The 15,530-nt window shown below is 46.4% G+C and overlaps 2 protein-coding genes across 2 annotated transcripts in view; one reads left to right on the top strand and one right to left on the bottom strand.

Annotated features, from left to right (window-relative positions):
* Positions 1-15,530, bottom strand: part of PQBP1 (polyglutamine binding protein 1) — a 408,542-nt gene that overhangs the window by 126,614 nt on the left and 266,398 nt on the right. The window lies entirely within an intron of this gene.
* CDK20 (cyclin dependent kinase 20) overlaps positions 10,666-15,530 on the top strand; it is a 33,530-nt gene continuing 28,665 nt past the window's right edge. The window contains exon 1 of the mRNA XM_082263419.1: positions 10,666-10,798. Coding sequence (XP_082119545.1) covers positions 10,724-10,798 — 75 coding nt within the window. The 5' untranslated portion in view covers positions 10,666-10,723. The remainder of the gene's footprint in view (positions 10,799-15,530) is intronic.

The following is a 15,530-nucleotide window of genomic DNA, read 5'->3' as shown; positions in this document are numbered from 1 at the left end:
TAGACATTTTTCACTACCACACTATATATTCACTATTTAGTTCGATTTATATACTTTTTTTTCCCTGAAGCGCGATACCTCCCCCCCCCTCAAATAATAATAGACTTCACTTTGCTTCTAAGCATCGACAAAGCCTTTGAAACATTTTTGTGTATCCATCACCTGACTTGTGCCTGTCCACAACTTTATCCCGGAGATCTTGTGACAGTGCCTTGCCACCCACAGTTGATTGTTTGCTTCAGTTGCACTACCAGGGACTGATATGCTCCAGGAAAACTCTTTTCATGCTGAGCTAATCAAAATGACCACAACTGATCACAGTTTAAAGTCAAATGGCTTTGTGCGCCATTGAGAAGGTGATTAGCTACACCTGATTGAGTTTTCAACTCATTTTTAGACGGGGGTAATCCTTTTTCCAACTCAGTGATTCTGTTTTTGAATTTTTTTTTTCTGACATGTTGGTGTTATATTTTTCACATAAGTTGCACTGGATCCATTGTTTTATCCAATACAGCTGGATAAAACAAAAGCTGTGTCTGTCTTCATGTCAGGCTACAAAGCAACACAATGTGATTATTTTAAAGGGGGGTGATTATTTTCTATACCCACTGTATTTGCTAATACATCTAACATTGCCTTCTTCCCATGGCGACAATGCCACGGTGGATCCATATCCATTGAGTGTAGCCACCCTAAGACAGGAATTGTGTTACTGATAAGCAGGGCTTTTTTTCAGCGGGACCGCGGGGGAACGCAGTTCCAGCACCTCCAGCACTGAATGTATGTAATAGAAAGGGGTGCTGGGTTTGCCACAGTGTCCGTTGATGCTGGAGGATCTATTGTTGCTGGAGGGGATATATTGTTGCTGGGGGGGGGGTCTACTGTTGCTGCTGGAGGACCTAATATTTCTGGAAGGGATCTACTTTTACTGGGGGAAGGTCTATTGTTGCTTGTGACAGATCTGTTGTTGCTGGGTTTGGTCTTATGTTGCTGGGGGGTCAATTGTTGGATTTTCTGATTAGGGAACAGTTTATTGTGTCAGGCTTCTGGTGGGTCTATTGGTGCTGTCTAGGGTGAGATCTGTTGTTGCTGCTGGGGGTCTATTGTTGCTGGGGGTATTTTGATGTGGGCTGTCCATGGTTGCTAGTGGGATCTACTGTTGCTGAGGGGGGTCTATTGTTTTTGGCTGCAGGGGATCTATTATACTGCTATTCTTAGTATTATTAACACATTCTATACAAATTACCTAGAATCACAAAAAAATACTTGGTTCTGTATTCTCTAAAAGGGGCAGTACTGGGAGGTGGGAAGGGGGTGGAATCAAGGAAAGGAAAGGAGGAGGGTAGGGGCGGAGACAAGGGTAATTTCGAAAAAGGGAGTTCCTGCACCTATTCTCTGAGAAAAAAAGCCCTGCTGATAAGAATAAACAGGAAAAAAAATGAATGTAGCCACCACATTTAAGGGTAGGTATGCTGCAATATATTACATTTTCTTTTAGGTTTAGATACACGTAAAGCCTAGAGCCAATTTTACTTTCTTTCACCAGACTTAGGGCCTTGTCAGATGTGCGACTTACAAAGGAACGACAACCCTTTGCCCTATTTAAGTTGCTCAGCCATTGGCCGGGAATGCTGCAGACTCTTATTCATAGCGAGGGGGCGCCACCATAGGGAAGGGTCATTGCTGGCCAGTCGCCCTGACATGGCTCCTACCTTTCTGCAGAGTAATGTACTTGTGTGAAGAGACAGAAGTGGGATGTTGTGAACATCAGGCCAGAGAGGAGTTAAAATTTCTCACCGTTGGTGTCAAGTGAACGCTTCATTCACACTTCGCCCTGAGTGGGATGCCTGTTCTCTCAGCTGACGTCCTGGCATTAAAAATTCCTAGTCTGTCGCTGCTTTTCTATTATATAATCTTTTCTCAAGCCCAACAGCTAAAGAAAACCCTGCCACATCCGACAGACACCGAAGATAATATAAAAAGATAAAAGTAGGAACCTAGGGGTAGCTGCATGTGTCTTCCTTTATCTTCCTGAGCACCCCCAATTCAAATGCTTCCAATACCAACGTCCGGACCCCCCTGCCATGCCCTCCTCTCTACTGTATAGGCTAGAATGCATTGTATTGAGGGATGTAAGGGCTCAGAGTAGGGATACGTAGAGGAGATGCCATTCCAACAGTTCTTTTTTGATCCGTGATTACATGGATCATAAACAGACTCCTATGTATCCCTATAGGTGGGTTGATGTAAACTGACATGTGTCTACCTACATCAGCCTTTCTCAACCTTTCCAACACTGAGGAACCCAGGGCAGGGACAAGGGGCGGGCAGGAGGGACGTCTGCCCTGGGCACTATGGTATCATGTGAGGTGGGAGGGGGGTGGCGTGCCACAAGGAGATTGGGAAGGAGGTGATTTGTTTTGAGAAGAGGGATTTTGGGGGGTAGCAAGGGGTAAGAACTGTTCTAGGAGGGCAAATTTGGGTAGGTGTGCTGGTGGAGATTTCGGCAGAATTTGTGTTGGGAGGGGGGATTTGTGCTATAAAAGTAAAATGGCGAAGGGGAAATATTTTTGGGGGTGGATTTGTGCTAGTAGGGATGACTGGGGGTTGTTTATGCTAAAAGGAGAAATATGTGTGTGTGTGTGTGTGGGGGGGGGGGGGGATGAAAATTTGTGCTGGAAGGGGGAAATTTGGAATGGGGGGGGGGAGATTTGTGCTAACTCCCTGTATTGTGGCAAGGCCCCTTTTCCTATAAGCCAAGGGCACTCCCCTAGAGTGGCGTCTTTGATGCTAATTCAGCTTCCTGGGTCTTGCACCTGTTGTGTTTCAGTGGCCTGATAATTTCCCATAACCCTGAATGTTATGATCTGTGAGATGCACCTCCAAAAGTATTTTAAAAGTAGCCATACTCCCTGCAGCTACCACCATTTGTGGAAGAGAGTTCCAAAATGTTCCTTTACCCTTTGCCTGGACATGGATTATAGTACTGTTAGCTGCCTACTCTGACCCTTGCATGGTTAACAGATATGCTATTGATCCCCCCCCCGTCTGGACCTTTGCCTGGATAATGCATATGATACTGATCGCTGCCTGCTCTGTCCCTTGCCTGGATAACGATCATGCTACTGATCCCCCTGTCCTGACCTTTGCCTGGATATTGCATTTGCTACTGATCGCTGCCTGCTCTGACCCTTGCCTGGATAATGAATATGCTACTGATCCCCCGTCTTGACCTTTGCCTGGATAATGCATATGCTAGTGATCGCTGCCTGATATGACCCTTGCCTGGATAACGAATATGCTACTGATCCCCCCCATCTTGACCTTTGCCTGGATAATGCATGTGCTAGTGATCGCTGCCTGATATGACCCTTGCCTGGATAACGAATATGCTACTGATCCCCCCCATCTTGACCTTTGCCTGGATAATGCATATGCTAGTGATCACTGCCTGATATGACCCTTGCCTGGATAACGAATATGCTACTGATCCCCCCATCTTGACCTTTGCCTGGATAATGCATATGCTACTGATCCCTGCCTGCTCTGACCCTTGCTTGGATAACAAATATGCTACTGATCCCCCCGTCTTGACCTTTGCCTGGATAATGCATATGCTACTGATCGCTGCCTGATATGACCCTTGCCTGGATCACGAATATGCTACTGAACCCCCCCCATCTTGACCTTTGCCTGGATAATGCATATGCTAGTGATAGCTGCCTGCTCTGACCCTTGCCTGGATAACGAATATGCTACTGATCCCAACTTCTTGACCTTTGCTTGGATAATGCATATGCTAGTGATCGCTGCCTGATATGACCCTTAACTTAGAAAATTGATTACTCTTTTGATTCCTGCCTGCCCTGACCCATGCCTGGATAATAGATATTCAATTAAAGAGTGAACAAACATCCCTGCACTTGCGCACAGGACTAATACAATATTGTGAAAAAATATTGTGAAAGGTTTTGCGAAAAAATATAGTGAAAAAATATTTAAAAGCAGCCCCTCAAAAAGCAAATATTTGCCAAAAATAAAATGAAAAATGTATATATAACGTGTATATCAAATTGACCGCGCTCATAAACAACCAATGATTACGAAGAAATCAATATATGAGAAAACAGTGCTCATAAAGTCCCACTAAATACCTCCTTATTCCTAAACAGTGAGATGATAGACAATCTTCTCCAAGACACTTCACTCCAGAGATCACCCATGAGAATAAAGATTCCTTCCTCCACGACAATCAGGGGCAGACTGGCAACTTTCGGCCCAGGGGGCAATTACAAACCAGACCCCCCTCCCACTCTCCCAATCCTCCTCCTGACCCCCATTCCAAGCTGAAGCCCTGCTCCAGGTACTCTCTACTTCATGGCTGAATCTGGATTCCCGACCTGGCCAGCAGGAGGAGGTTGGGGGGAGCTGGGACAGCTCTGTTGGGGGTGGCCGGGGCAGAAGAGTCTCCAGTGGGGCATGGAACCGGCCTCTGCTCAGACACAGTTTATACCATCCATGCTGGGGGGGAGGCCTGCGCTCTGTTCTTGTCTTCATCCCACACTCAGTAGGTCAGCGGCGTGGACTTTTTACTTCTCTTCATCTGGAATCCTTTAGGCATGACTGTGGCAGAAACTGTGCAGCCTTTTTATGGGGCATCAGAGCGGCCAAGGGGGCAAATGCCCCCCTGCCCCCTGGCCCAGTCCTCCCTGCCGACGATCACATGCACAAGTCACTCACCAGATGTATTTGACCTCCACTACAGGCAGTCAAAAACAGCATAGAGATAAATCCATATAGGTCCGGGTCCATCAGATGAAGTACTTATTCTCAGATTAGGGGTATATGAAAATAGAAAGGCCTCTCATTGCGCAGTAATCAAACCAGTTTATTTAGTAAAGAAAAAAGTTCCACTTACAGTGTACAAACTTGTTCTCATTCCTTTAAAAACAGGATGCCATTCCGCGTTCCACCTGCGTCCCAAACAATTATTCTGTATAGAACAGGGGTGTCAAACTCAATTTTTATCGTGGTCCGCATCAGCATTATGGTAGCCCCCAAAGGGCCAGTTGTATACTTGTAAGACTAGATGTTGGGAGCACCCCCCTCCCTGACCATCAGAAGCCAAGAGTCCTGACCCTCCCTTACATCACAGTGCACCCCCCTTACCTTGTGCTGCTGCTGGGAAAAAACTGGGAGCAGATCTGTGTAGCGGAGTAGCAGTATGATCCACGATATCTCAACTGGTAGTCAGGCATAGCATACAATAATCCTGGTAGCGTACAATATTCCCAACCCTCCAATAACCAGACGACACATGGCTTGAAGGTCAAAACTAGACCGTTTGGGAAGCAGAAAATGCAGGGTCTGGAGGAGGACCAGGGGCGGGCTGGAGTCAGCTAAATGATGAGACGAGGGGAGGCAGAGGCAAATTGGTGCTGTGGCTGCACAGAAAGGGACAGGATCTCTAGGAGGAGTTCTGTTCTTCTCTCTGCTGCTGACTGCTAAAATGGGAGGGCAGAGATGAACCTCTCCACAGCTACATAGGTACCGCAGCTGTAGGAGAGGTACGAGGGCCACATGACATGGCATGGAGGGCTGGATTCGGCCCACGGGCCTTGTGTTTGACACATGTGGTATAGAAGATCTACAATGAAACATAGAAAAAAAAAAAATAAATAAAACAGAAAAAAATAAATAAAATGAAATAAGATAAAGAAAAATCCTTTATATTAGTAATAATATAAAGTAATAGTAACAGTGGTTCGGCGATAGTATTGTGCTAAAGATCCTTAGAAATTCCGCAGACACTTGGTGAAGAAAAATTGTTGATACTAGGAATCACTTGGTAGAATTCTTAGTCTATCCCAATAAGCTTATATTGATTGGTTTAGGCGAACGTTACAGCGTCTACAAACTATGGGATATTTGTTGAATTTTTAAAAAAAAAATGTTATACTAGTAATGACGGTGATCAGCGACTTATAGCAGAACTGCCATATTGCGGCAGACAATCAGACACTAGCTGACACTTCCAGTGATCAGTGTTAAATGAAAACATTCATTTTAAAGTTAAATGGTAAGAGCAAGTGACATTCATTCATCGAATGTACAAAGAATTTTCGTACGAATATTCACATCCGAATATCTGTGCGTGTGTGGTCAGCATAAATCAGGCTATTTTCGCAGAACAGGAAGCAAACCGGAGGCGTCCGTGTGAAAGAGACCTAAAAGACAAGCTCAGTATTTTACAGAAACACCTACATAAAGGATCTCAGTGTGGTCCGCAGCCCTGGAGCTGGACTGCCCATGCACCAATGTCCCATAGACTTAAATGTGAGGTACCCATACCACAGGAGCACCCTCCCATCCAGGTCTATGAGATATTAATGTGCAGGCATGTGCAGCCCAGCACTAGATTTCTACCCACCGGGCTGCAGACAATGTACAGGGGGGGGGGAGGGGGAGGGCTGGGGGCTGGAAGGTTTCTGTAGATAAATCTCAACTTGTCTTTTAAATTTAAATCAAAGAATAAAAACGTAAAAAGCTGCACTGACCACCAGGTCCTTAGACATGGCACCTCAGTTTGTTTTCTGTATTTCTTATCTGATGATCCTGCCAGTAGCACACTTCCTGTCCTAAGGTGACAACACCCACTTACTGTCCTGTATTTATGGAGGAGCACTGTTGTCATCCTAGGAAAGAAAATGTGCCAAGACTACAAAACACTTCCCCCTTCTCATCTCTGTAACCATAGCTCCCAACTGTCCTTGATTTGGAAGAAAGTCCCTCTGTCCCTCTTTCATCCTAATTTGTCCCTTATTTTGGTCTGATCTGTATAATTGTATATAAAATGCATTTTTATCTTCAAAAAAAAGTGTTTCCCAGTGCTAAACCTTTCATCTAAGTTCTAAATTGCTGCATTTGTAAATTTCAAAAGCCAATATAAAGGAATAGTAGTGGTAAGAAAGCACTTGTGGGTTTAATGAATAATTTTTGTGTGATACTCCTTTAACCACTTTACCACCGGAGGATTTTGCTGTCTTACGTCCAGGCCACTTTTTGCGATTCAGCGCTGTGCGAATTCAACTGACAATTGCGCGGTTCTGCGACGCCATACCCAAACGAAATTTACGTCCTTTTTTTCCCACAAACAGAGCTTTCTTTTGGTGGTATTTGATCACCTGTGCGATTTTTACTTTTTGCGCTATAAACAAAAAAAGAGCGTTTATTTTGAAAAAATAACAATATTTTTAACATTTTTTTATATGAAATTCCCCCCAAAAAAGATGTAAAAACCAATTTTTTTAAAAAATTTTTGTTTTCTGCTACCTATGTTTGGTAAAAAAAAATCGCAATAAGCGTATTTTGATTGGTTTGCGCAAAAGTTATTGCGTTTACTAACAAAGGGAAAGATTTCTGTCATTTTTGGTGTTTTTTTTTTTTTAACGCGTAATGGCGGCGATCTGCGATTTTTTTTGCGGGACTGCGACATTGCGGCGGACAGCTTGGACCCTTGACTGACATTTTTGACACTTTTGGGGGTACCAGTGACATTACTGCAGTAATCAGTGCTATATATATGCACTGTTACTGTAAAAATGACACTGGCAGGGAAGGGGTTAATTTTATTGGAGAGGGAGGGGTTAATGTATGCCTGGTGCTTACTGACGTGTAGGGGGGGAGGTGACTGAGTGAGTCATGGACAGATCGGATGTCCAGCTATGCTGAACACTCCGATCTGTCACTCCCTGTCACTTCAGAGATCCGCCCGCTGTGTTTACACACAGCGGGCGGATCTCCAGACTCGATCCCCGACGATCGGGTAAGAGCAGCGGCGATCGCCGCTGCTCCTCCCCTGGCCCGACTCCCGCTGTGACTGAAAACAGCGGGAGCGAGCCTCCGGCGGCGCGCAAGCGCCGCCCAGAAGGGGGAGTGTCTGACGACGTAGTACTACGTCGTCAGACGATAACGAGCCACTTTGCCGCAGTAATATTACTGTGAGCGGTCTTAAAGTGGTTAACTACTCCCCCCCTCTACTGCCCGCCGTCAAATGACAGCAGAGCGGTGCGGCTCTTGTTCTGGGATGACATCATAGGATGGCGCCCTAGAATGGCTGCTCTCATGCGCCCGCAGGGGCATGCAGCGTGGCGACTGCGGGCACGCCGTGTTCCCAGAATACGGTGCAACCCCGATCTTGGTAAAGAGCCAATGACGCGGCTCTTTATCCATATGATCAGCTGTGTCCAATCACAGCCGGTCACATGTAAATGCGGAAGTGCAGTTTATCGGCTCTCCTCGCCTCACACTGACAGAGGGTGAGATGCGGAGAGTCGATCAGTGGCATCTCCTCACAGGGGAGACCTTTACATGTAACCAGGACACTGATCATCAGTGCCCTGATTACAGTGAAGCCCCAATCAGTGCCCATCAGTGAATATAATCAGTGCCCATTAGTAAATATAATCAGTGCCCATTAGTGAATATAATCAGTGCCCATAAATGATGCCAGTCAGTGCCCATCAGTGAATATACTCAGTGCCCATTAGTGATGCCAGTCAGTGCCCATCAGTGAATATAATCAGTGCCCATTAGTGATGCCAGTCAGTGCCCATCAGTGCCTGTTCATCAGTGCTACCTATTAGTGCCCACCAGCACCACCTATTAGTGCTCATCAGTGCCGCCTATCAGTGCTCATCAGTGCAGCATATCAGTGCTCATCAGTGCCACATATCAGTGCTCATCAGTGCCGCCTATCAGTGCTAATCAGTGCCGCCTATCGATGCTCATCAGTGCCACCTATCGGTGCTCATCAGTGCAGCTTATCGGTGCTCATCAGTGCCGCCTATCGGTGCTCATCAGTGCCACCTATCAGTGCTCATCAGTGCCGTCTATCAGGGCCGCCTATCAGTGCTAATCAGTGCCGCCTATTGGTTCTAATCAGTGCCGCCTATCGGTGCTCATCAGAGCTGCCTATCGGTGCTCATCAGTGCCACCTATTGGTGCTTATCAGTGCTCATTAGTGCCGCCTATGGGTGCTCATTAGTGCCGTCTATCAGTGCCGCCTATCGGTGCTCATTAGTGCTGCCTATCAGTGCTCATTAGTGCCGCCTATCGGTGCTCATTAGTGCCGTCTATCAGTGCCGCCTATCGGTGCTCATCAGTGCCGCCTATCAGTGCTCATGAGTGCCGCCTATCAGTGCTCATCAGTGCCGCCTATCGGTGCTCATTAGTGCCGTCTATCAGTGCCGCCTATTGGTGCTCATCAGTGCTGCCTATCAGTGCTCATGATGGCCACCTATCAGTACTCATCAGTGCCGCCTATCAGTGCTCATCAGTGCGACATATTAGTGCTTCCTCATCAGTGCCCTTCAGTGCCACCTCATCAGTACCCTTCCGTGCCGGTTCACACTATAGCGATGTCAGACATTGCATGTGATTCGCACTGCACTGCTCTGCAAATCACATGCGATGTCTGTGCGATGCGAATTCAACCATACAAATTGTACGGCTGAATTTACATCGCATTCGGTCCAAAGTTGCGCAGGACCCTTTTTTTGGTCCGCACCAGAATTGGATCACATGGCTGTTCACTCCTATGCAATCCAATACCTGTCTGAAGTGACAGTTCGCACTGCGATATGTGTACTAACCTGGGGGTGTCATTAACTTTGCATTGACACTCCCAGCAGTTTGCATATGGCAGTGTGAACTGCCTGCGAGTCGGTGCGATGGGGGAACCCGGAGTGGATTCGCAGGGTTCCCGCATCCCACCAATGTGAACCGGCAATCAGTGCCCTTCAGTGCCGTCTCATCAGTGCTCATAAGTGAAGGAGAAAAATTACTTAGTTACAAAAATATTTTGTCTTTTTTTTTTTTTTTTAGTAAAAAATAAAAAACCCAGCATTGATTAAATACCACCAAAAGAAATCTCTATTGGGTGGAAAAAAAAAAAGGTAGAAATTTCATATGGGTACAATGTTGCATGACCGCACAATTGTCATTCAAAGTGTGACAGCTGAAAGCTGGCCTGGACAGGAAGGAAGTGAAGTGCCCAGTAGGCAAGTGGTTAAGGGGTGTGGCAGTGGGTGTGTCCTATGCCTACATACTTTTGCTAATAGGTGTCCCTTGTTCCCATCTCGAAATATTGGGAGGTATGCCATATCTTAGAACCTATTCTGGCTTTTTAATAATTGCTTCTCCTAAAGGAAAGGTTCCCTATGTTGTCACCAGCACAGGAAGTAAGTAGAAACCATGCAACGGGGACACAGGAACAATATAATAATGTTGTTGTTAGTCTAATAGGGAATAATTGGAATGTGTGTTACTGGGGAGACTCTTCTCACTTCCTGTGTCGTTCCCAAACCAGGAATTACAGGGAACATAACTATAAGCATCTGACAGAGGTTCTAGGTCTTCCCCACCCTGTAACATAAATCCATTGAGGATCTACTAATACAGACAGGATTATATGTGATGTCACAGTCAGTCTGACCAGAAATAATCTGCACTCTTCTCTCACATTTCACTACAAACCACGTGACGCTCTTGTATGTGGCAAAACAAAGGGGTGGTCCCAACTGAGAAAGGGGCGGTGCTGTCCAGAGCGGAGGGGCGGTTCCGGCAGAGAAAGGGGCGGCCCCGGCTGAACTCGCTGTCACCTGGAAGTGCTTTGTGTTGCTAGGTAACGTCGGTCAGCGTCTCGGGCCGGTGCCCGGGGAAGATGGAGCAGTACAGCCTGCTGGGCCGGATCGGGGAGGGAGCTCATGGCATCGTCTTCAAAGCCAAACACATCGAGGTGACTGGCCGGGGAGGGCGGTGCGGGCCTTCATTGTGATGGCAGTTCCTTTCCAGGGACAGTCCTCTGGCTGCTCTGGGTGGAATGTGACATATATAAACTGAGCGGATCATCAAATGCTGCCAGTGATCACACCTCATCCTTGTTTCATCTGAGTTGGATATAAGACGATATATATATAAATAATTATAGTCGACCATTATCGACACCTTTCAAAACGGTGTTAAGAATCCTGCTTGCTGCATTTTTGGAGCGTGTTTGGCAAACCGCACCTTCCCATCCAAATGCATTGGAGATGCAGCAAGAACACATAAAAAAACGCACCCATGTTGCATGTTTGATGCATTTTTTTTTAGTCACATGACCTATGAAAAACACACCATAAGCAAGGTAGAATCACGGTAAAATTGCGGGCGTTTTCGGCAGCCGTTATCGGTACTTTTTTTTTCTTTTGGCACAATGGTGAAAACCTTATTTTCAGGTGATCATTTTTGGAGGCCGAGTTTTCAGTGCATCCCTAATAGTTCTTGTTAAATGCGTATCACAATATTAGGTTGCCGTCAGTGTCCGAAACGGAAGGTGAACCGTCCTCAATGGCCAGAAATGGTTTACGCGTTTCGAGGCTAAGCCTCTTCCTCAGAGGGAAGCGGCTTCCCATGGGGGCACTGGAAAGACATGAAGGGACCAGCGGGGGACCTGAAAAGTGGAGGTTCGTGTCCGCTCTGTGCAATTCCATTGCACAGAGCAGGTATGTATAGACATGTTTGTTTTGTTTGTATTTTTGTTTTTTAAATTTACCTTTATAATCACTTTAAAGCAGTATTAAGCCCAAAAGCAAACATTTATGATATTGCAGATTACAAATTCTTAGATGTGATGGCTGCATTCATTTTCTTTTTTTAGGCCTCTTTCACGCTTGTGCGACCTGAAAGCCGTGCCTTGAAGCAATGCCTGTGTAATCTTCAGGTCTATGGACCTCAAGTTGCATCAAAGTCAGACCAAAGTAGTGCAGGGACTACTTTGAAGTCACTGCGACTTGAAGTCGCACAGATAAGAACGGTACTCGTTGGAAATTATGGGGTATGACTTTGCAGTCCCAAGTCGCACAGGTGTGAAAGGGGCCTTAGGCTTTCTTCTATTGTCATCTGGTGAACGTATGTGTAAATGCACTCCAGTGGCCATAATAATTCATATTCTGCCTAGTAGAATGCATTGACATGCAAATGCTAGAAGCACTTAAATGTGTGTGCAACGCAAATTTGTGATGTCACATTTTCCTGTTGCCAGTTCCTGCGTTCAGATGGGCTTTTTCAAATGCTCCATGTGCATGAGACCTTATACCCAATTGCATCTGTTTTGTAACTCCCCCTGTTTCTCCACAACCCAATCCCTCTTATGTCTTGATGTCACATGTGCTTATCTTTGATCTTGGATTGGTCGAAGTGACAATGGGCTTCATGGTTGGGATGAGGTTTGCGTGATTTCTATACCCAACCTGGTTATGTAACGCAAGGTCTAGAATCATTGCTTTTATGTATCTTACAGTATTTGTTTGGTGGATTTTGAGTCAGTATTATACAGCTGCATTGAATCCATATAATTGTATTCAGGGCTTTTTTTCTCAAAGAATAGGTGTGGGAACCCCCCCCCCCCCTTCTGAACCCCCCTCCCCCCTTGTCCCCACCCCTACCCTCCTCTGAGCACCATTGCTTGGTTCCAACCCCTACTAGTACTAGTGCTAAATAATCTATATGGGATTTGTTCTTGTGTATTAAAAGGAAAAGCAGTAAAATAGATCCCCTGGAGCCAGCAACAATAGACCCCACCCCAGCAACACTAGATCCCTCACACAACAATAGACTCCCCCAGCAACAATGTACCTCACCCCAGTAACAATAGGTCCCTTACGCAACAACGGACTTCACCTCAGCAACAATAGGTCCCCCAGCAATAATAGGTCCCCCAGCAATAATAGATCCCCCTCAGCAACAATAGGTCCCCCAGCAATAATAGATCCCCCTCAGCAACAATAGGCTTCAACCCTGCAAGAATAGACCCCACCCCAGCAACAATTGTTCCCCCACAGAACAATAGACCCCCCCCCCACACAGCAACAATGGAGCACCCAGAACATAATACTACCCCCAGCAATAAAATATCTACCCAGCCACAGTAACAGATCTCCAGCAGCCAGCAATAATAGACCTCTTCTTCAACAGTAGATCACTACCAGCAACATAAGAACCCCCCCCCCCCCTCCCCAGCAACCAGAATCACACAATAAGAGATCCCCACCAGTGACAATAGATCCCCCAACATCAATAGACCCTCCAGCACACCCACACCCCTTGCCATTACATTACATTTAGTGCTGGAGGTGCCGGAAAAAAAGGCCTGCTTGTATTCACCCGTATTGCTCTTTCTTTGTAGTTTTTCTTAAAAATGTCAGCAAAAACCATTGTAGAAGAAGGATGGAGACAGTCATGCTGGCCAGGAATCCTAGTCCAAACCTGCGTGATCTATCCTGCCAGGAAGCAGCTACTGCGGACCAACAATTATATGACATCCCCCACCCCGTACAGGTGTATATGTGTGGCTACTGCGGACCAACAATTATAAGGCATCCCCCACCCCATACAGGTGTATATGTGTGGCTGTAGGGCGGGGATGCCCTGGCTGTTTATGATTGGTGATGTGCAGTGACAGCTTCCTGGTGGGATAGCTCAGACGGGTTCACACTAGGATCCAGCATTCCAACAAATGGATGATCATGTGGTGGCTTCAGTGCACGCTCTCCAGACTCCCTGCATTTCCTGATTAGCAATCTATTATAGGGAGCGACTGACAAAAAAAACATAGAGATTGTACAAAATATAAACAAAAAATAGTTGAAGCCTAGGTGTAGATCTACTATAAAGCCTAACTTAAAGCGGAGCTTCCCCTTAAAAGGGAAGCTTTGCTGATCCTCCTCCCCCTCCACTTTCACTTGGCATTTTTTATTTTTTATGGGGAGCAGGTACCTATTTCTGGTAGGTACCCACTCCCATCACCTATGTGTTCCCAGCAGAATATCTCCTCATCAGTGCTGCCCATTAGTGCCTCATTAGTGCCCATCAGTGCAGCCTCATCAGTGCCCATCAGTGCAGCCTCATCAGTGCCCATCAGTGAAGGCGAAAACTTAATTACAAAATTTTATAACAGAAATGAAGAAAAACTTTTTATTTTTTTTCTTCAAAATTTTTGATCTTTTTTTATTTGTTTAGAAAAAAAAAACCCCAGTAGTGATCAAATTCCCTCAAAAGAAAGCTCTAGTTGTGGGCAAAAAATTATAAAAGTGTCATATGGGTACATCGTTGCATGACCGCGCAATTGTCATTCAAAATTCGACAGCGCTGAAAACTGGCCTGGGTAGGAAGGGGGTTAAAGTGCCCGGTACAGAAGCGGTTAAAAACAAAATGACTGAAAATTGATACAGCAAAATCAGAAATGACATCTGTGATCCAGACTGTCACTAACATTAAAGCAGAGTTCCACTCAAAAGCGGAACTTCCACTTATCTGTCTCCTCCCTTCCCCCCCCCCCTCCGGTGCCACATTTGGCACCTTTCCGGGGGGAGCGGCTACCTGTATTTGACAGGTACCCTGTCCCCACTTACGTCGGACCTCGCTGCGGTGAGGTATGTCAGAAGTTCGACCCCCTCCTCCTTCCTCTGCTTCTAGGCCAGTAAGAGAGCGCAGCGTGCTTTGCGCATGCGCAGCAGGGACCTGGCGGTGAAGCCGCAAGCCGCTTCACTGCCGGGTTCCCTTACCGGCAATGGCGGCAGAGGCAGCAGCAGCACCCAACTGCCGATGGAAACATTGGCTACGGTGCCGACATTGCTGGACTCCAGGACAGGTAAGTGTCCAAATATTAAAAGCCAGCAGCTACAGTATGTGTAGCTGCTGACTTTTAATTTTTTTTTTGGGGGGGGGGGGGGGGTGAGTGGGGCAGAACACTGCTTTAACATAGCAGTCTGGTTTTCTGAGACTCCTTTGTAATTTCACTTTTTCACCTGGTGATCCAAGCAGTAAGTCTGTTAAATTTCAACTCCATCTAGCAGACCAAGCTGTCCAGCAAAAGTGGCAGTTAGATGGTTGAAATAAATCATTTAAAGTGGAACTAAACCCACTGGATTTAAAGCGGAGTTCCAGCCATTTCACTCACCTATCCAACGGTCCAGCGATGCGGCCGCCCGAAGCCTCGATCCTCTCCCTCGGCTCCGGCATCACTGCTGTGGGCACCCGGCTGTGACAGTTTGCGGCTTCACAGCCGGGTACCCACTGCGCATGCGCGAGTCGCGCTGCGCGTCTTGATTGGCCGGCAATCTTCTGGGATCTCTGACATGTCCCAGAAGATTGCAGGGAGGGAGGGGGAGAGGAGAACTTCCGCTCAGGGCGCCGCGGCGCTCCGAGCGGAAGTGGGAGCGGGTACCTGTCAAAACTAGGTACCCGCTCTCCCCCCCCAAAAAAATGACATGCCAAATGTGGCATGTCAGGGGGTTAGAATACCTAAAGCGGAAGTTCCACTTTTGGGTGGAACTCCGCTTTAACTGTTTCCCAAAACCAATTCATTCAAAGCATGTCGTGAAAGATAACTGTCACAGTTGCTTGTGCCACACTTTTAAGCCATCAAATGCCAATGGTTGTTACCGTCTCCTCAAATCTTTTGATAAGCTTATAGGAACTTGGGTACC

This window comes from Pelophylax lessonae (assembly GCF_965119305.1).
Source record: "Pelophylax lessonae genome assembly, chromosome: 7".
In the NCBI taxonomy this organism is placed as follows: Eukaryota; Metazoa; Chordata; class Amphibia; order Anura; family Ranidae; genus Pelophylax; species Pelophylax lessonae.
The sequence above is the reverse complement of the archived record's forward strand: the minus strand, read 5'-3'. Positions and strand labels throughout refer to the sequence as shown.